This window comes from Populus nigra, chromosome 5, assembly GCF_951802175.1.
Source record: "Populus nigra chromosome 5, ddPopNigr1.1, whole genome shotgun sequence".
NCBI classification, from domain to species: Eukaryota; Viridiplantae; Streptophyta; class Magnoliopsida; order Malpighiales; family Salicaceae; genus Populus; species Populus nigra.
The window spans coordinates 13,724,564-13,744,487 of NC_084856.1; the positions used below are offsets into that span (position 1 = coordinate 13,724,564).

At 33.3% G+C, this 19,924-nt stretch overlaps 1 protein-coding gene across 4 annotated transcripts; it reads left to right on the forward strand.

Annotated features, from left to right (window-relative positions):
• Positions 1-1,054: 1,054 nt before the first annotated feature.
• Positions 1,055-7,984, forward strand: LOC133693770 (uncharacterized). Of its 4 annotated transcripts, none has more exons than XM_062115077.1 (11): positions 1,055-1,318; positions 2,144-2,349; positions 2,449-2,696; positions 2,840-2,924; positions 3,045-3,194; positions 3,458-3,588; positions 3,793-4,062; positions 4,170-6,778; positions 6,869-6,977; positions 7,052-7,132; positions 7,597-7,984. In XM_062115077.1, the coding sequence occupies exons 2-11, from the start codon at positions 2,157-2,159 to the stop codon at positions 7,681-7,683; spliced, it is 3,963 nt and encodes a 1,320-aa protein (XP_061971061.1). In that variant the 5' UTR covers positions 1,055-1,318; positions 2,144-2,156; the 3' UTR covers positions 7,684-7,984. The 4 variants fall into 4 exon arrangements, with proteins under 4 accessions (XP_061971061.1, XP_061971062.1, XP_061971065.1 ...); XM_062115078.1 differs by having other exon boundaries at positions 3,461-3,588; XM_062115081.1 differs by lacking the exons at positions 1,055-1,318; positions 2,144-2,349; positions 2,449-2,696; positions 2,840-2,924 and having other exon boundaries at positions 3,062-3,194; positions 3,461-3,583.
• The last annotated feature ends 11,940 nt before the right edge of the window (positions 7,985-19,924 follow it).

Consider the following 19,924-nt stretch of genomic DNA (forward strand, 5'->3'; position numbering starts at 1 on the left):
ATAATAAAATCCAAAAACCAAATAGAGTTTGGAAAAGACAATGATAAATGACGAGTTGTTAAATTTTTTTAGCCCAAGCATCTCAGTTTGATTCCAAACCTAGTAATGATTGGACTTGGTCATAAGCTTGGACATAAATGTCTTTTTTAACTTAAATATGTCTTATCACACACACACACACAACACATTAATTTTTATGAATATTTTTTAAGAATGTAAGTGTACTAAAAGTTTGTTTTCTTATTTCATCAAACCATGGGAAAATGAATTGCTAAAAATAAAATAAAGTATTTTATACAATTTAATAATTTATAACATTAATATCATTATTGAAAAATTAATATAATAGAGAAATGAAAATTGATCATGTTGTCAAAGAAATTGTATTTAATGATGAAGAGATGGGGATTGAATGATAATAAAAAAATCTGTATTTGTGATGAAATTATTATCTTGCATGATAAATTTATTGTTTTAATTATTTATTTTATTATTAAATATATTTAAAAATGATTTAATGATTGAGTAAATTATAATTTAATTATATTATTTTTAATAATGTATTCTCTTTTTTACAATGATTATAATTTTCTTAGCATGACTTTGATGGGTGAAAAAAATTATTATTTCAAGTTAATTAAAAAACAAATCCTCATTATAGACTAGAATAAAAATACTAATATTTATTTATTGTTTCAAAGTTTTATATCAAGGATAAAACAAACTTTTTTCAACATTTTGTTCTATTTTGTTTCTCATCATTCAAACAAAATACAAAAATATTCATCATCTTGTATAACCTTGCCAGCACAACTCCGTATCTTTGTCTTATCCCATACGTTCCATCTATTTCCGTTTTTTTTTATTTTTATTATCCCGACGAGATAATTACTAGAGATTCTGATGAGTTGCATGGGTCTTGAATTTGGGCTCCTGGATCATGGACAGGCCGGGCCGTTCTTAATCCAAAACCAACGGATAGAATTTATTTTATTTTATTTTTTTGTATAAAAACGAAACAAAAAAAATACTTTTTAACGAATGGATAGTTTTGTAATTTGGAAGTTTGATTTTCAATTCCCGCTTCCCATTTCCCAATTTCCAAATCTGAAATCCCTAACCGCTACTATTGCTGACAGCACCAACACCAAGAACTGAAGTATAATAAACTGAAAAGAGTAAAATTTTGCTTTTACATTTGTCTTTGTAATGTAATTGAAGAGAAAAAAATGAAATGTGATTCGCGGAGGAGAAAAGATCGTTCGCTTTGCTGCTTCTTCAACGCCCTGCCTATTTTATGTCTCCAGATCTAATCTCGGTATCTGCTGCATCCTTCTCCAAATTAGGGTTTCTAATTCTTTTCCTTTTTCAACTTCAAATCCAATGGTTAATATTTCTCCTTTTTGTTCATTCCTATTAGTAGTATGATTTTCTTTTTCAATTTTTATGCAAATGACTGCTGAGGCGAAGACATTTTGGATGAAGATTAATTTTATTATTTAGGTTTACTTCTGAAGAAACTTGTATCGATTAATCTTGTTTGCAGCCAAAGGTTTTGCACTTAGAAGAGACTTTGTTAGGTTCCAAATCTGGAAAGTTATATACGAAAACTTCTGAAACTGACACCTTATCTTCATTATTTCGTGGAACATAACAGGTTAATGTTCGCCTTAGCCCTACTATTCTGTTGCAATTGTGATTTTTATGGGAAATGTGGCTCACTTGAAATAGATTTGCAGCAGTAGGCAGTTTTTCATGATAATTTTCATAGGAAGAATATGGAACTATGTTCTATGCTGCGAACTAATGTTGGGAGTTGATAGAAAAGCTACATGTGGATTGCATTTGTGCTCTCTCCTGTTGAATCTCAGATGTTTGTGTGGCCAATAAGGAAAGAAAAAATTGTTTTCCAAAGTGGGGTTCTGGAGAAGTTGCTGTAACCTTGTTTATGAGGCATTACTTGGAAAAACTGATTATCACTTCAACTTGGATTTTTTTAAGAGATCTTATGAATAGTTGATTACTGCTAGATACACATTAAAATTTAATTTTGGGATTGTAAGAGAAACATGCACTTCTCACCTTCATGTCTCACACGTGTTGTTCTCACCAGCTTCTGCTTGTTGACTTTTTTATGGTGCAGAAAGAAATAGAGTATGAAGTGCAATGGGAAAGATACTTGTAAATCAAGCTCCTCATCATGTATGGATGTTATGATTGATGAGGAAAGTGTTACCATGGACAAACTACATGTGCCCAGACTTAATCTTGAGCCACAGCAAATGAAGCGAAAGAAATACAATCTGCGGAAAAGCTTAGCATGGGACAAAGCTTTTTTCACTGAAGAAGGTGAACAATGAACCTCGGAATCAATTGTTCTCTTTGGTTACTAATGTTTTGCACCTCAACTTTACCATCGAACCTTGGGGTTCCTTTCTTTTTGGCCAGGTGTTTTAGATCCATTAGAATTATCAACACTCAGTACAAGAGTTGACAGGCATGTGTCCCGTGGAGGGAGAGAGTTACTATCCGGTGGTTTGGACTGCATCAATGAGCTACCAGATATGCAAGCACTTGAAGATAATTTGTTCAAGGAATTGCCTCCAAACACTCTTGCTGATGGAGGCATGGCTGCTCGTGTCTTCTCTTCAAAGCCTGTTTCATTAGCAAGAGATGAAGCTGGCCCAGCTTCTGTGGTTGGTTTTTCCAAGTTCATCTGCACCCCATTTCTTTATACTTTTTTATTGCTTAAGCTGTTCTATTTCTCTTGTTTCATTCATCGCATTGTTTAAAAATTGAAGGAAATTTTACTATTCTTTTTGTTATACATGCTTTTCAGGCCAAGCGAAAAATTCTTTCAGCCACTAATATTAGTCAAAGTGCATCCAAACGCAGTGGTTGCCCGCGACCGGTGGCATCATCTTCATATCCTTTAGGTTCTGTTTTGTAATAAATAATGAAACAATGGATTGTCCCCATAGGCTTATCAATGTTGTTCTTAATCTATTTGTTCCCATGGAAATGTTATTCTTAACTTCTTTGAACTCTTAGAAGGCCTCCCACTACAAACAAAACTAAAGCGACAGCAAAAGACTCAAAAGTTTCAAAACTATTAGCTCCAAAGCCAGATCCCTCGAATGTTTATGCTGCTCCTAGATCCAGCCACTTGAAACGTAATCAGATTCCTCATCCAGGTGGTCTTTGTGTATATTTGTGTATTTCATCTGTAACGCGGTTTAGATTTTTATGTCTTTCTTGTAAGTTTCAAACCTATTTTTTCATCTGCATGACTTTCAAAAAAATAATAAGATTTCATAATTAGTTCATGGGTGATAAATTTTGCTTACAGAGGGTTTTCTTGTTCAATTTATAGTTTCTTTTCTGTTATATCTGAATTTGAATAGTCAATTTCACATAGAAAAGCAAATTGATATTTCTATTTTCTGTTGATTTATAGTAGGTGATGGTCAGAAGAATATTAGATCAAAGGGCACTTCAACTAATACCAGAAACGTTCGAAAAGACATGGAGCTTGGTCCTTCTGACAAACTGTTGCCAAAATCCATTGCTCATCATGCTAGAAGTAAGGTAGTGAGAGCCTGAACTTTTCGAAGTTTTGTAATACTAAACGTGACCTAGAATATCATGTTCCTGGTATTGCTGGTTGTATATCAAGATATTAGTTTTTTTTTTTTTTTTTCAGATTACAGGAGACTAGCAGATTCTGTATCATATCAGTATGTCCTTATTTTCTAATATGCTTGCTTCATTGGGATCTTTTAATATGTACAGGTCAGCCTGGTGCCAAAAAAACATTCATCAACAAATAAACAGCACCCCCAGGTTAACCTAGCAAATAATTGCTCAGAAGTGATCCCAGATCTTGTACGTCCAGTTGCTGCACATCCACTAAAGGGCTCTGATAATAGTACCAGCAAAATTGCAGTTTCTTTCTCGCAAAATGCTTCCTGCAACAGTGAAAACATGCAATGTACAGAGTCTCAAACAGCAAAAGCATCAGGCTTGCGGATGCCATCGCCATCACTGGGATTTTTTAGTCAGGTATGCTCACTTAAACATGACCACATAAATATAATAAGTTGCATTTTAACAGAAATAATGTTTGATTAGATGCTTGTTTTTTTCCCTTCTGTTCATTTATGGTGCAGTCGAAACCTGCTGGTTCGCTTAGCCTCCTAGAAAGAACTCAAACTAGCAAACTTCGTGAGTCTAACATTCCTAGTTTGCACAAAGCTGCCCTCTCAAATTATCAGTGTCCCTGGCAACCATCCAATAAAACATCTGCATCCTTGAATATGAGGAGCAATGCTGCTGCTTCTGTCAATCCTACTTCACAGGGAAAGATCAAAGGCAATTCAGAATTAAAAAATAAAGAGAAGATGTTTCAGGCACCGCTTAACTCTAGGACTTGTGATGGGCTAGATAATCAGCAGCAGTTGCACGACATTCATGACAATCAGTTGCTCTTGCAAGGTGGCCCTTGTGAACAACTGAAGAAAGGTCAACATAGCAAGAAAGTCACTGAGCTTTGCCTCAAAGGTAGAGATACGACTGCGGCTGGATTAGACTACCCCCATTCTAGATTCAATGTTAGCCTCGTAGCAGAAGTTGATAGTCTTTCAGAGAAAAATTGTGTGACTGCCAATCATCACATTGAAGACAGACAATACATTCCTGTCATCAAGGATAACAGTGACTATTCAGATTTTCCATCTCTAGGTATGAGTACTGATAGTGATGAGGGTACCCAAAAAGTGCACGTTCAGTTAGCTAGGATGCAGGGAGTCAATGACCAGACTGTGAAACAATCTGAGCCAATGAAGCTTGACACCTGTCATGTTTATCTTGTTCCTAATGCAGAGAGTTTGAGCCTATGCTTGAACAATGGTACTTCAATTGAGGAGAGATCAGCTGAAGAGTTTAACAACTGTTGTGGTTCAAATCGTGCAAATGCAGTTCTTAAATCCCAAGACTGTAGTACAGCTGAACCGGAAATTCCTTATAGGCCATCTTGCTGTAATGATATACTGTACACAAACAATGAATCTAGTGAAAGTGGAAGCTTGTATACGGAATTGTATGTGGAAAATGTGCAGCTGCAGTCTGTAGATGGTAATCTAACAGTCAAAAGGGACGAGAAAAGTATGCCAAACACTTTGCCAGAGTATAATCTGCCGTCAATGAGTATTAGTGATCCAAGTGAAAAAACTGCAAAACAGACAGAGCTTCCATTTCCATGCCTTGTAACAGAACAAGCTATGGCAGATGATTGTGGATTGCAACATGATGGTTATTTATTGCATGGAAAAAGATTCTTCTCTGAAGAATCCAAGGAGAAGAATCTCCTTCAAAGTGCTGAAGATATGGTATCAAATGTTAATGCTTCTGGAGGTATATTGGAAAGTTCCGGAGTTCTTAGTTCAAAATCACCTGCCAAGCAAGATTCTAGTTCTAATGCAGCTGGAAAGTCAGAGTGCTTGCATGTGGAAAACCCTTTGGTATCTTCCGTAGACAAAGGGCTAGTTAAGGTTGCTTCTGAGATAAATGATATGAGTGGGGACAAAAGTTTAGTAAGTAAATGTGATTCTTCGGTTAAAAAATTCATTGTTTCCTCTTATTTACAGCGAGGAAATGATGCCAATGGAAGGGGTTCTTCCATTCCGGAGAATAATTGCTCCACTTGTATGCATGATGTGAAAGAAGACATGGAGAAAACTAAGGTGATAACTTCTTTCTGTGAATCTGATCAGGACAATCAGAGTCAAAGAGCATTTGATGATATGTTGTATTCTAAGAGCCGATCTCTTGAAGAACAAAGGGAATGCAGTAATAGTAACATTGCAAATGTCAGAGGAACTATTGCAAGTGAAGTGGAAAGTCTAAATGGTATTCACCAATGTGAAATAATGGAACAAACAAATGAACTTGCTCAAGTTAATAGAATTACAAAGGAAACAGTAATGCAAAATGCATACGTGCAGTCCTCAGAAGAAAGTCTGTTATCTGATAGCCACAATTGTAACATTAGTCCTTTGGTATCAAATAAAACTTCTACAGTAATGGTTGATGACATTCGAGAACTTGAAGAACATCTAGCAGTTCAAAATCCTTACGTGATGATTGAGCAAGCTCCCCTGGAAAATCATGAATTTTGTTCGGATGATAGCCTGTTTCTCATGAATAATACTTCTGTAGAACTGCAAAAAGGAGAAGCTCTTCAAAATGTTCTGGGTGTTGGTTTAGAACAGGGTGATGGCTCGTGTGAATCAAGATGTTTTGATGTTGACACTCAAGTACCTCCTATTAAAAATGGTTCAGATATGGATAAAAAAGCTGAGCACACATTTATAGTTAATACAGAGCCAGGTTTCATGGAGATTCTGCCATCAATTGAAAACTACAAATGCAGTATGGATAGTAAGAATAGGAGCGATGATGAGCTGATTGATCAAGCTGCTTCCTTGGAATTTAATTCATCTTCAGACAAGAGCAGGCATCAAATTGCATCATCAGTGGATAATTGTGACTCTAGTTCGTTTTGCTGTTTGAATGAGAAGTCTAAGTTATTAATGAAAACGAAAGAGAAATCAAGTCAGAGAGTCCAGCAGGATGCTGAAGTTGATTTATCAGATAGGAATATTTTGCCAGAGGAAGCTCAGATTAAAGTTCCTCAGACCAGTAGCAGTCCCAGCATTGAAGTGCAGCATGAGTTGGATGTAATGTACCCCACGGAAGATAAGGCTGCAACATTGTCACTGTAAGTGTTTTAATCTGAATCACTCTGATTTGTTATTTTTATAGACATACTCCAATTCTTCAGAATCCAACTGAAAATTTGTAATGACAGCCAGAAACCTGTTAAAAACAAGAAACAAGATGCTTGTGTTATAAAACCACCACCAAATGTGGTTCCTTTTTCCGATGAGTGGTTGGCGGCATTTGAAGCTGCTGGAGAGGTAATTGACTGAGACTACAGTAAATGATTTTTATGAAACATAAGTAGTGGCCTCTAATTAAAAAACTTCTGCAGGAAATTCTAACCATGAAAGGTGGTGCTGTACGAAATTCACCCCCTGACAAGGTTCAACATGAACCTGGTCCGTGGTCCCCGGTATGATCCTGTTTGCTCTACCCTCTTTTCAAATAATGTCAGTAAGTTGTTGATGCAATGGGACTTTTTCGGTGGGTCAAGGGAGGAGGGGACGTTTCTTATATAATTAATGTCTTGAAAATGGTACTGGTGGACGAGTAGGATTCGTTTGGGAGCTGAACTAAATAATCATTTTCTTGGTGATAAAATCTATAAATTTCAGTTAAGATACAGCAGAGCTCATCCGCTTGCTATAATATTCTAGTTAAGAGTTTAATTCACTATTGATCTACAGTAGGACATGATACGAGGAAATCATACTTAATTTTTATGAATCTGGTCATTAGCTTCTGGTTGAATGCATGACTGTTTTGAGAAGTGTGTAGGAGACTGATGCAGGGGAAGTCTACCCTGAGAATTTATGGAAGAGAAGCTGATTATTTACCAGTATTTGGTTTGATAAATATAACTTGCATGGTTTACAGGTACGCCGGAAGAACGCTCAAGGGATTGGGCCATTTGATTGTACAAAATTCACGAACAACAACACCCCACCTTCCACTTCTAATTGAGGCGACATGGTTCGCTAAAAAATCTAGGGCCTGGACCATTGCATCCTATGTCTCTGTTCTAATTGAGGAGATTCAGCTGATCATTCTTCTATGACTAACAATGTCACTCTCTAAAATCACGATATAAAAAAAAAAAAAACAAATTCTGATTATGTTTTTAATTTTCTAATTTATGATTTCTGTTTCCTTCAACTCGGGGAATAGCACTTGTAATATTTGATGCTAAAATGATCACATGTGGAAACAGCACTTTGACATTTGAATATTGATGCTTGAATTCATGAACTTCATTTTCTTTGCATTTTACTTCCACCTGCAGTGTTCTCGGACAAAAATACTTGGATTTTGAATTTCAGAATTTGCTGACAAATGTATTTTATAGAGATATAGCAATATCTCGCTTGCTTCTTAAAAAATGAGGGTTCAAACAGGATTTTTGACCTTGGTAGTGTGATTTATATACTCGCAGTGTTATCATTTAAATCACTTTTTGGATCTCAATTTGCACACATCCTCAACTATTGACTCTTTAGTTGTGTAATTATTAAGCGATGATAACTTTGAATTCCTGCTACTAAATTTCGACACCTTTCTTATGGATGATAATGAGTTTTTACAATTTTTATATTTTATCATAAGAAACTTAAATCTTTATATTCAAATCATGGAGTTTTGAGTATAGATATAACTTATAAGTATTTATTATAAGAGTATTATTTATTATTTAAAATAAAATAAAATAATAGTAATTTCATTATTTAAACTATGTTAAATCAATATTGAGATATGAATATGTTATACTGAATCAGGTTTTAAGATAAATTTGATAATATATATGTTCTATTCATTACCCATCGAGCAAAATAATGATAAATATAATGTCATTGTTATTGTGATCTTCAAAGTGTATCTTGTCAATAGTATCTTTATTTGAAGAAGAATCATTCTATGAATTGTTCTGGTCTCAATTTTACTCGGGCGTGTGGTCCTGAAGTGGACTACAAATTAAAAAAAAACCTAAGACCATTATGGAGAGGAGGCCTTTGACCAAAGTCAACATATTTCCAAGGGACTGAGTTCGCAAAAAAAATTACAGATGTTATGTCATCATTATCTCTTATTTTTAAGAAAGTCAAACTCCTTTTTATTCTAATTTGCTCCTCATGAGTGCTCAACGACTCTTTACTTTTAACAGACACTTTTAGAGATGTCATTTGTTGCTTGTTCTTACTAATAAAACCAACCATTGGCATTTGAAGAGATTAAATGTTATATGGAGATTTTGTTAGGTTCCAACCTTTTTTTCATTTTTAACACTGAAATACTTTTCATGAAATTGAAAATAACTCTTGATACTTATTAATGAGTCTCAAAATCCAAGATGTTTAGAAATAAAGCTGTTGTGTTGGATAATTGATTGATCTCTCAGTTCAAGTAATTTGATTCATTTTCTATAATCAAGATATCTGATGACTTGATATGAAAAGCCTAGAGGGTTGGTAAGTGGTAGCAGGTGATGTCTGATAAGTCAAGTGACTGGTAACTATAGTAGTAGCAAGTGGTGCCTGATAAGTTAGGTGACCGGTAGTTATAATAGTAGTAGGTGGTGCCTGATAAGTTAGATGACCAGTAGTTATAATAGTAGCAGATGATGCTTGATAAGCCAATATGACTAGTAGTTGTGGTAGTAGCAGCTGGTGTCTAGTAGCTGTGGTAGTAAAAGATAGTGTTGGGGAAGCTAGGTGCCTGATAACTATGGTAGTAGTGGGTGGTGCCTGGTAAGTCAGGTGATCGGTAGCTCTGGTAGTAGGAGATAATATCTGGTAAGTCAAGTGATTAGTAACTGGTACCTATAAAATATCCCTTTTGATGGATGTCAGGACTCTCCAACGGTAAAGTCAGTAACTTTGTAGAAAGAGAAAGTGCAATGATATTTTAGAGAGATAGGTTCTAAAAATACATGTGCTAAAAATATTGAGAATGAAGAAATTGTGAACCTTTGACTTAAAGGATTCATGATATATTTATAGCTCATGAATCTTATCCTTTTATAGAGAGGAGAGGATAGAGTGTACTTTTATTCTTTTGATATTTAAGTTATATTCTACTCAAAATAATACGTATTTGATTAGTATAAAATATTAAAAAACTCGTATGATATCCTTGAAAAATCCCCGGTAAGTGTTAGGCTTGGGCTCATTAGAGGTAAGAAATGGGTCCAAATGCATTGCCAAAACCCAAATATGTTGGGCTCGAGGTGCTCTCCCAAGCCTGAGTATGTTTGGCTTGGACATAGAAGCCTAAGCCCACGGGGGTGCACGCCTAGCATGGGCGTACGCCCTACATGGGCTTTGGTTTCTTGCCCGGGCCTATGCCTTCTAAAGAGGTAGGCTCAGACTGTATCTCGAGCCCAAGCTCCTTGGGTGTTGGGCTTGAGCTACCACACTCACGCGCACTCTCTTTGAGCCCTCTGTTGTACATTTTGCTCGGGGTACCAAGCTCGAGCCCAATAAATGATTTTTTAGCCTATATTAGGGGAATGTTTTTGGGTTTATTTGGAGGGGTTGATCCATTTTATTTGGATCCATCACTTATTTTACTTAATACGAGTAACAAGTGTATTGTTAACGACTACAAGATTTATCATTTATTGGCTGAAAACTTTCCTATTAATAATGAAGTTTGTCGGTTGCTAGATATGGTTCTTACATTTTGTAATAAAATATCTTGTATTTTCTCAGGTATGCTACTTCAATATTGTTTTCTTTCCATCATATACTACTCAAAATAGAAATTAGACGTGTCTATGATTTTTTGATCCTTTAAAATGAGACATACAAATTGAATTCTATAGTTGCTCCAAGAAGTAATTGGTTCATATCATTTGCTCTAAGAAGTAACCACCACCAATTAAGGAATATTAATTCAAATATCTCGAAGTTGCTTGAGATTCATGGGAGATATGCATCTTGTGTCTCCATCCAATGGTTGCCTAGCAAGTATGAGTTTGGGCAACCTTACTTAGATGATAAGGGTCCTAAAATACATGTTTAGACTGATCTTGGCATAAGCTAAAAGTTTTTCCACATGAACTTGTCCTTGCAAATTATCCTGCATTTAGTAGAAAAACTTCACACTGAAATGGACTTTCCCTAGTTGAATTTTGGGATTGTGTTGTTCCTGGGAATAAGGGTCACTCTGATACTTAAGTTAGTATTTGAGTTTGGTTGATCAAATGACAAGCATGTAAAAAATCAATGGGATGAAAAATGATTTCTAGTTGTGTGTAGAGAAGCTCTGTGTGTTCTTTCTATCTTGTTGAGGTGAAAAATATTTGTATTCTCTCTCACTACACTTGAGAATATATAGTCTTTCTTGGAAAAAATTTAGAGTAACTTACCATGAAAGGTGACAATTTTATTTCGTAGTCCACTCATGTCACATGGTAGTTGGCATTGCGGTAGCTCTAACTGAAGTCATAGTTGAAGTTGTAACTTATACATCTCAACATACATGGTGGTAACACATAAAAATAAAGTCTAATAATAAAAAAAAAAAGAGAAAAGAAAAAGAGATAAAAGATGTTAAGCTTGTTGGGCTCTGCAAATTTGCTCAACCAAGTTACATGGTAGCCAGGTCTATCAAGTTTACACATGACAACCTAGATCAAGGTTGCACCAGCCTCAGTGTGGGTTGTATGTGTAGCCTACATCTGGGTTATCAAGTCCAGACCAAACCTTGTTTTTTTCATTATTATTATCATTTGCCTTTCCAAATCTTGTAAACACATGTTTGGAAGACATTAGCGAGTTAAAGAGTGGGAGAAAATACAAAGTGTAAAAAATTATCTTTACCATGCTTGCACAAAATTTTTACTTTATAGGCGTGTCTTGGAATGTTATCTATTTTTGGTGAATTTATGAGAGATTTTTGTCAATATTTTCTAGAGAAAAATAAATGATCTTTTTAGAAACAATAGTCACATGGACTTAGAGAAATATCTATAATTCTTGTGAAGACAAGTGGTCACGAGGACTTAGAAATAATTTGTTACAAGAACTTGAAAACAGTTCACGGGAACCTGGAAATAAGTGATCACGGGAACTTGAAGACATGATAGAGATTTAATGGAGATTTTACCATGAAAATTTCATGGAGACATTTTATATTTGGAAAAAACTGGATGAGTTCAAGAGCAAGAACGAGAATCAATTATCAAGCAGCAGAAATATGGCTAATGAAGGTCAGACAAAAAGGACATTGACTTTTTCAAGCAGTGAGGCTGCAGTCTAAGAAGGTGAAATCTGCAAAGGTCAACCGTGAGGTTCATGTCAACCTTGATTTATCAAAGCCTCAATCTGAAGAAATGAATGATGAGTTGGAAATAGAAAAGCACATGCAAAGCAATGGAAATCGGGCCACAGCTTGTCAGACAGACGGGTTATTGGTGTTTTTTGGAAGTGAAGCAAGATCCAAGAACATCGAATCAGCAGGCTCCCATGAGATTTATGACTATCTTGCATTATCAAAGCCTAAATTTGAAGATGCGTGAAAATGAGTTCAAAAGTGAGGAAGGGAAGAAGGAATTGCACTTGACTTAAAAAGAGAACGTTGAAGGCAATATTCTGCAGGAAAGTTAATTGCCTGAAAAGAAGTGGCCAAGATGACGCAGAGATTATGGGGGTGAATTAATGAGAAAAACTCTGATGTGAAATCAGCTGTAAACAGTGTCGTCAGACCGAAGCATGGAGGAAGAGAATGAAATGCACGGTGCAGAACGATAACATGTTGATACCGCTGGTGTATTGGAAAGCAGTCCAAACCTCAAGAAGTGTGCCTGTGCTATTGAACCAGACCCAGATAGTATTGGTGCAAGATTACGACAGAGGCGTAGAAAAAGTAATGGCCAAGATGATGCAGAGTTCATGGGGGTGAATGACAAAACCTCTGTTGTTACAGCAGCTGTTAAAACCATGTCATCAAACCAAAACAAGAGAATAAAAATGAAATGCATGTTGAGGATGGTAAATGTGCTGATGGCACTGCTATCTTGGAGAGCAGTCCAGAGCTCAAGAAGCATGCTCATGCTGCTGAATTAAGCGCAGATAGTGTTGGTGCAAGATTAAGACTGGGGCGGAAAAATGGGCAAAGGCCATGAAAACGAGGAGTTGCTCGGGACAAATGAGAGAACTTAAAATATTTAGGAGGCCCTCTTCTTGAGAAGTTGAGGTCAAAATGAAGCTTATCAAGTATTAGAAAACCTGATTTTGAAGCCTGGGAAATAAACAACATGAAGATCAAGGTATCTTTTCCTTTTTTGTCAGCATCAGCAGGATTGGATATTAAAATAATGCAGCATCGTAAATGCTGCTGGAAACAATGGCTTGCTGGTTTTAGTGCAGTTTGTAAGACATTGGGTTTACCAAAATCCTAGTTCTTTTTGGCTAGGATAAATTTACCTGTTGCGGGATGCAAAATTTTATTGGGGAGCAATCAAGCTGCGCGAGTTTGATGCTTATGAAAAAACCACCTCTTCATAGGCCAAGTAATATCTAATTACTCTCTAATTCCAATTAAATCATGAAAATAACAACCTAGCACTGCGACCAAGTCCTTACGTTTATGAGATAATTATATATTAAACTAAGTTAATTTGTGAGCATCAAACTCGAGTGAATGAATTCACTGATGATATATATATCGCGCGCGTCTTAAGATGTATATGCAGTCATCTTCCATGAAAACTTTATACCAATGTATCAAAATGATCATGTGTCACTATATATCATGATTTTTCTTTAGTAAATTTTTGCAAAACAACGTCCAAAATTAATATAAACTGGTCCCAAAATATGCAACCGTCATCAAAACATAGGATGGTATATGAAATTTCTTCAAACTTGGTCTGAAGTTGATGTTTCTGCATATAGTTACAGATACAGAATAATCAACAAGGTCAATGGGCTTGCCTCTTTCAATTTATCATGATGGCTTCAACTCATAACTAGGACATGGATACGAGAGCAGCATCTTCCAAGTGAAATGCCAAAAAGTTTAGTTTCCAATCCCATTTTATAACGCATCCTCACCTAACACTTTTTCAGTAAACTTGGAAAGAATGGAACACCATGGGGAATAAAAAAAAGGAGAACCAGGAAAGCCTTGTAAAGAAAAAGGGCATAATTACAGAGAAGGAGATAATTCCCTACTCATTACGCTCAATTCAAAACGGAGTTTCCTAAGCCCAGCTTTGACACAGCGAGCTATTGTCTTCCTGCTATAAAAAAGCATATCATTTTGCTTTTCATTTGGCATGGCCATGGTGGGGCTTCAGAGACATGCTAAGTGAGGGACAGTAGGCAAGCCATTTCTTATTTGTCTTGTTAAAGAAGCATGCAAAGCCTTGGAGCCAGCTGATTTGAGCAAAGAGTAATTCTGCTCTCCCTGCATCATTCTTTTTCTTCTTCTTTTTTGACTGGTAAATGATTCGTTCCTTGGCACTTTTGATGCAGTCCGTTCCTTGCGTTTGACCATCGACAATTTAGCCTGAACGCAAATCTCCGTTGAAGATAATCAGTGATTTGAATGTTTAATTAAATTGGATATAATTAAATTATAGAAACAAAATCCGATTAGAGCTAGCTAGTGGAAATAATTAAGACTAGTTTTAGACGAAACACATTGTGCAACTAATTAATTAAGGCAGTGGTTTCTCACCTTAGGCTGTAGTTTTCAATAATTAAACAAGCAAGCACATGCTCTTCCTAGTCAACCATCAGAACAAGTTGAGGATTAATCTTCTTCAAGAATAATATGTTCCTAATCAGATTGATAGAGATGGAAACAAGAATTGAATTGAAAGATAATTAATTAGACAAATCAAATTTGTTGACCATGAAGATAAATTTGATTTGATTACTAATTTGTATTTGTATTGTTCAATTAGGTGACTTTTAAGAGCTTGATTTGTACGTATTATCCCTTTTCTACTTTTCAAATAATGTCACTTTAATTGGTTTATGAAATAAATATATATAAAAAAAGAGCAATAGTTTTTATTTTATAGTTTGATAATGCATGTTGCTCTTAAAATTATTTATAAGTAGCGAATTTTTATTGTCACGGACATAAGAGATGGGATTGTAAAAACAAAAGAAACAGGATAAAAAAAATAAAACAAAGTTATGTTTGATAATGATATATAAAATAAATTTATTGTTTTTGTATCTTGTTTGTTTACGATAGATAAAATAAAATAAAATATATAAAAAAATTATTTTACCTTTAATATATATTGTTGTCAAACTTATATATTTTAAAAAATAATTAGATTTTTTTTTACTTTAGTTTATACTGAGTAATGAAATTAATAATATATCCTTAGATATAAAATCAAGACTGGCTTCACAGGTTGACTTGAGGTCTGAACCAGTCTGAGATTAAGAAAAAATAGAGAAATGATTGATTCGGTCAAAAACTCAGGTCAACCCAGGATAAAACACAGGTCCAAAACCTGTTGAATATTTTGAAAACAAATCTGGTTAAAACAATGTTGTTTTGATAATTGTTTTTGTAAAAAATGGGTATGTCGTGTTAACCCTCCATACTTAGACTTGAGCATTGTCTCGGATCGACTCTCGAGTCATGTTTAAAAACTATGATAATAACAATTTTTATCTATATATTTGACTCTTTTGACACGTGCTTTAGGCTTTGTCTAGGTAGACCCCCAAGTCAGGTTTTAAAACTATAATAATAAAAGTTTGTAATAATAATTACTTTTATTTTATGTTGACCCGGATTAACCTTGCTTTGCTCAGATCGATCATCGAGTTGAGTTTTAAAACTATAATAATTATTATTTTTAATTTTACATGTCTTAGTTGGATAATTTTGAAGTTGAGACTGTTCCATGTATCTCCTATTCTAGAAGTAAAAAATTACTCTAAATTTTTTTTCAAAAACATATATATTTTTATATTTTTATCTTTATTTCTTTAATCAAATATAATTTGATCCCTAATGTCTCTTTCTTTTTTATTATATGATTGTAATCAAATGCTACCGTAAAGAATGGTGGAGCTTTAACTTACAACAACGAACTTGATGAGAGAAGATTGCAATGAAGGTCCCACCGGTTGGTTGGGCATCTAATAGTTTGAATCATAATAATCAGAAACTATATTCTATGATATTTTAGGAATAAATAAATAAAGTGTATATAATTTTCTTCTTGAGGTGGACCACTTTTTCGAAGAATTCCTTAGCCTCGACATATGAACCAGATTATTATTATTATTATTATTATTATTAGTATTATTATAACTTTTGTGGCCTTCGGTCAATTTGTCAAGATAGCAAAGTAGTGTAGCTAATTGGCCGTTTTGGGGGGCTGTGCAGAAGTCCTGCTTGCTACTGAAGAACTGGGAATCCGAGGACCTTACAGGAACCTAACATTTTTATCATCTTCCTCTCTCTCTGAACACTATTAAATATCTCATGTGATAGCCTCATCATGCCTACCTTCGAGTTGACCTAACATTTTTTGTACGTATTCCCAAACATAAATACCTAGGGAACTAGCTTTCCCAACTTATATATTTATTTATTTTTATTTTTTTTATTTTTTTATTTGTGGTGTTGGATTTTCCTATTTATATTTAATAAATACTAACAAGCATGTGGAGGCTGAATATTAGGATGTTTTATGAAAGGGTGTGTTAAAAAGGGACTGTTGGAAGTTTCAGCTGAATTTAGATATTTAAATTCAGTGAGATAAATAAAATTATAAGAAATTAAGTTATTTTTTATTTATTGTACACCAAATCTATTTAATTTTTTTTAGTTTAACATGAGTGTCCGGGCTAGTTTGCGCGCACCTCGACTAATCCTACAAGCCATGAAGTTAACGACCATGTAAACCTCTAGTGACTATCATATGAGCAATCACAGAGCTCAAACCTGATATCATAACTATTTAATTTAAATTTAGAGCAATATGGTTATATAAAAATAAATAAAATTATGAAGTAAAATTGTATTTTTCATCAAAACTATATTTTTTTTATTCATGTAATTTTTTGTGTTGTGACAATAAATTATTCTTTTATTAGTAGTAGCAATACAGAAAAGATATTCACAAAAATTATAATTATTTGAATGAAAAAGGGAAAAATATATTTGTAACCAATAACTTTTTTTTAGTCATGTATTTCTTATTTTCTTGACGAAAACATGCCTTTTCTAAGAGAAACATTGAAAAAAAAAACATATTATGATTGTAAAAGCAAGTCCAATTAAAAAAGTCATGAATTGATCATTTTTACGCATCTATATGAAAAAAAAAACTATAAAAATAATAAATATAAGAAAATTATATTAAAAAATAAAATAAAAATAGATATTTTAATCTCATTCATTTTTAATAATCAAATTATTTTAAAAAGTTTTGTATTTTAGGTTAATACATGATTATTCATAAAAACAATTGCTAATAGTATCATAAAAAGCTCTAATTCTCTTAAAAAAAACATAATAAATAAAATAAAATCATTTTCAATCTTAAAACACCTTCTAATAACTTTAAAATTCAAAACCCAACAGAATAAAAAAAAACTTTATGGATCACAATCGATGCATATTTATAAAGAAAAACTACATTCATTAAACTTTTATCTCCAACACCATCTCATTATACTAAGATCAAGTTTTAATTGGCTGTAATATGTCAACTAAGCCTATTTTCTCTTTATCTCCCTTTTTCTTATGATTTTCTCTCTTTTTTTTTATATCTAGGGACCAAAATGTAATAAAAAATAAAGTTTAGAACTAGAACATATATAAAAAAAAATCATAGGGTCTAAATTGAAGTTTTCTATGCTCCATAAACATTAAATAAACAAAAAAAAAGTTTTGTTTTTTTATTTTAACTTCTATTCTTATTATTCAATTTTTTAAAATTATAAACTAAAATTTTGTTATGTAATATTGATCTTTAATTTAATATCATAGTGTTTCATGCCAACATGAATAAGATAGATCGAGCAAATAAAAAAAATTAGCATAAAATCATCCCAACTTATATAATAATATATAAGGATGAATTAAAAAGAAAAAAGTTTTAGTGACCATAAGTGCGTAATTTTTCAAGTATAAAAAAAGGAGAAAAAAAAAGCTGTGCAATTGCAGTCAAAAGTACAATAATAGAAACCGTGAAAGATCGTTTTAATTTTGTTTTTTTTTATAATGTGAATAGTTAAAAAAACATTATCATAAAAATAATACTTATTTAATGTTATAATCATTATCATTGATTTTTTATTCATTTTATAATATAATCTTATAAGAAATATAGCATGATAAATATATTTAGATTATATTTAATAAGATAACGTCTCACATTGGAGTAATAGTTATTTTTTAAGATGTTTTTTTATTTAAAAATAAATTAAAATAATATATTTTTATTTTTTAAATTTTATTTTTAATAATGAAAAAATCATAATTGAAAGAATACTATTGATCTGGATCAGTGTTCCTTTAACACATGTTTCCCTCTTCCTTGGGTTTGTACTTAAATCATACGAGGGGCTGGAATAGTGAGAGTGTCTCAATGATTTTTTATTTTATTTTATTTTATTTTATTTTATTTTGTGGAGACAGGAGGCCCCACATCACCTAGCACCTTCAATGGGGGCATGTCATGAACACAAAACATTAATACTTGCGAATGCATGTTGTAAATTGACCTGATTTAAAACCTTTATTGCTAACTCTTGAGCAGTTGGCAGTCCACCTAATTACAATCCAACCTGAGGATCCAAGAAAAAAAAAACCTATCTATTCTAAGATATCAAATTCTATGGAAAATACGAAGGTTTCTAAGAAAACGATGGCATTAATTAATTCAAAATTCAAGTAGTGTAGAAGAATCTGAACAGGTTGAGAGGGTTGCTGAGTTATTTAATTTATGTGGCTAACATCCGATGAAGAACTGTTAATGCAATTTATAAGATGCTTAAGATGTCTTCCTTTTTCTTTTTGGTTATAAACTAAAATCGATGACGCTTCAAAATCCAAAATGTCAAGGAAGTTACTTTTCATTGTGTTTAGATGATGGATGATCGTGTGTTCATGTCCATCTCCTATTTTTTATAACTGAGAACTCGAAGGTTTGATGATGAGGGCTGGACTTCTTATAAAAGAGTTCTTTTTTAAGAATTTTAGAGACTCTTCAATGATTAAGTTAGTGATTTTATTATATAAAAAATTATAATAAATGAGCATTAAATTTTTTCTTTAATTTTTTTGGTCCCTTGTAAGAGAGTGAAATAGTGAATTTCTTTCTGGTCAGACTGTATTTATAATCTTAATTTTTCCTTTTCTTACACGAGGGTAGTATGTCTTTTCCTTTTTTTTTTATATCCAAGTGGAAGGAAAACCCTTATAATCAGCATTAATATTGATTGTAAGTGTCTCCTTCTATGACATTAATTATTTATGGAAGTATCGCATGCTTATAAAAGACGATCCTACATCAATATATATATACGACATTAATGTTAGTGGGATTATCTCTTATATTCAATATTAATATTGATTGATGTATAGATGATCTTTATAAGATTTTTTGTACAATTAGGATGTCGGGAGATGATGACCCTAAATTTTTATTTTGGGTCTTGTATCTAGATGAATCTTTGGCTTAAAATGGCTTTGACTCTAGAACCTTGGGTCTGGTGTGTAACCGAACCTAAAGAGATTGAGTTGAATATCTTACTAGATCTATAAGAGTTTGATCTTCATGCATAATCAAGCTTAATTGGAGGACTGAGCCTAATATTTTATCTGACTATCTTGCCATGGGATTTGAACAATCCTGTGTTTCTATAATATATTTTTTATTTTTTTTTATTATATTTTTGGTCCTTGTAGCCATAAACTTCACGAGAAGAAAAGGCTTTACAGTGTCAAATGCATCCATCCATAAAAAATGATTTAATTATCCTCGAATAAAACAAGTAAAGTCCATCCAAGTTGGGTTTTTTTTTCATTAGTTTATCTTGGAATGCCTTGCCTCTAAAGAATTAATATTCATGAACATTATCTTAGTCTCGCACTCGAAGTAAAACCCAAAAGTAAGAAATAATATATTTCACCTACTTCTACCCATAACTAAGACCCAAGCATGACTATAAACAATTTTAATCACCAGAAACTTCTGGGAATTTTCTTAGAATTT

Excerpts from the sequence above, each read along its gene's own strand:
- LOC133693770 (XM_062115077.1), top strand. The coding sequence starts at position 2,157 with ATGAAGTGCAATGGGAAAGATACTTGTAAATCAAGCTCCTCATCATGT. Across the intron at positions 4,063-4,169 it reads CACTGGGATTTTTTAGTCAG|TCGAAACCTGCTGGTTCGCT; the intron begins GTATGCTCACTT and ends TTTATGGTGCAG. Across the intron at positions 7,133-7,596 it reads AACCTGGTCCGTGGTCCCCG|GTACGCCGGAAGAACGCTCA; the intron begins GTATGATCCTGT and ends CATGGTTTACAG.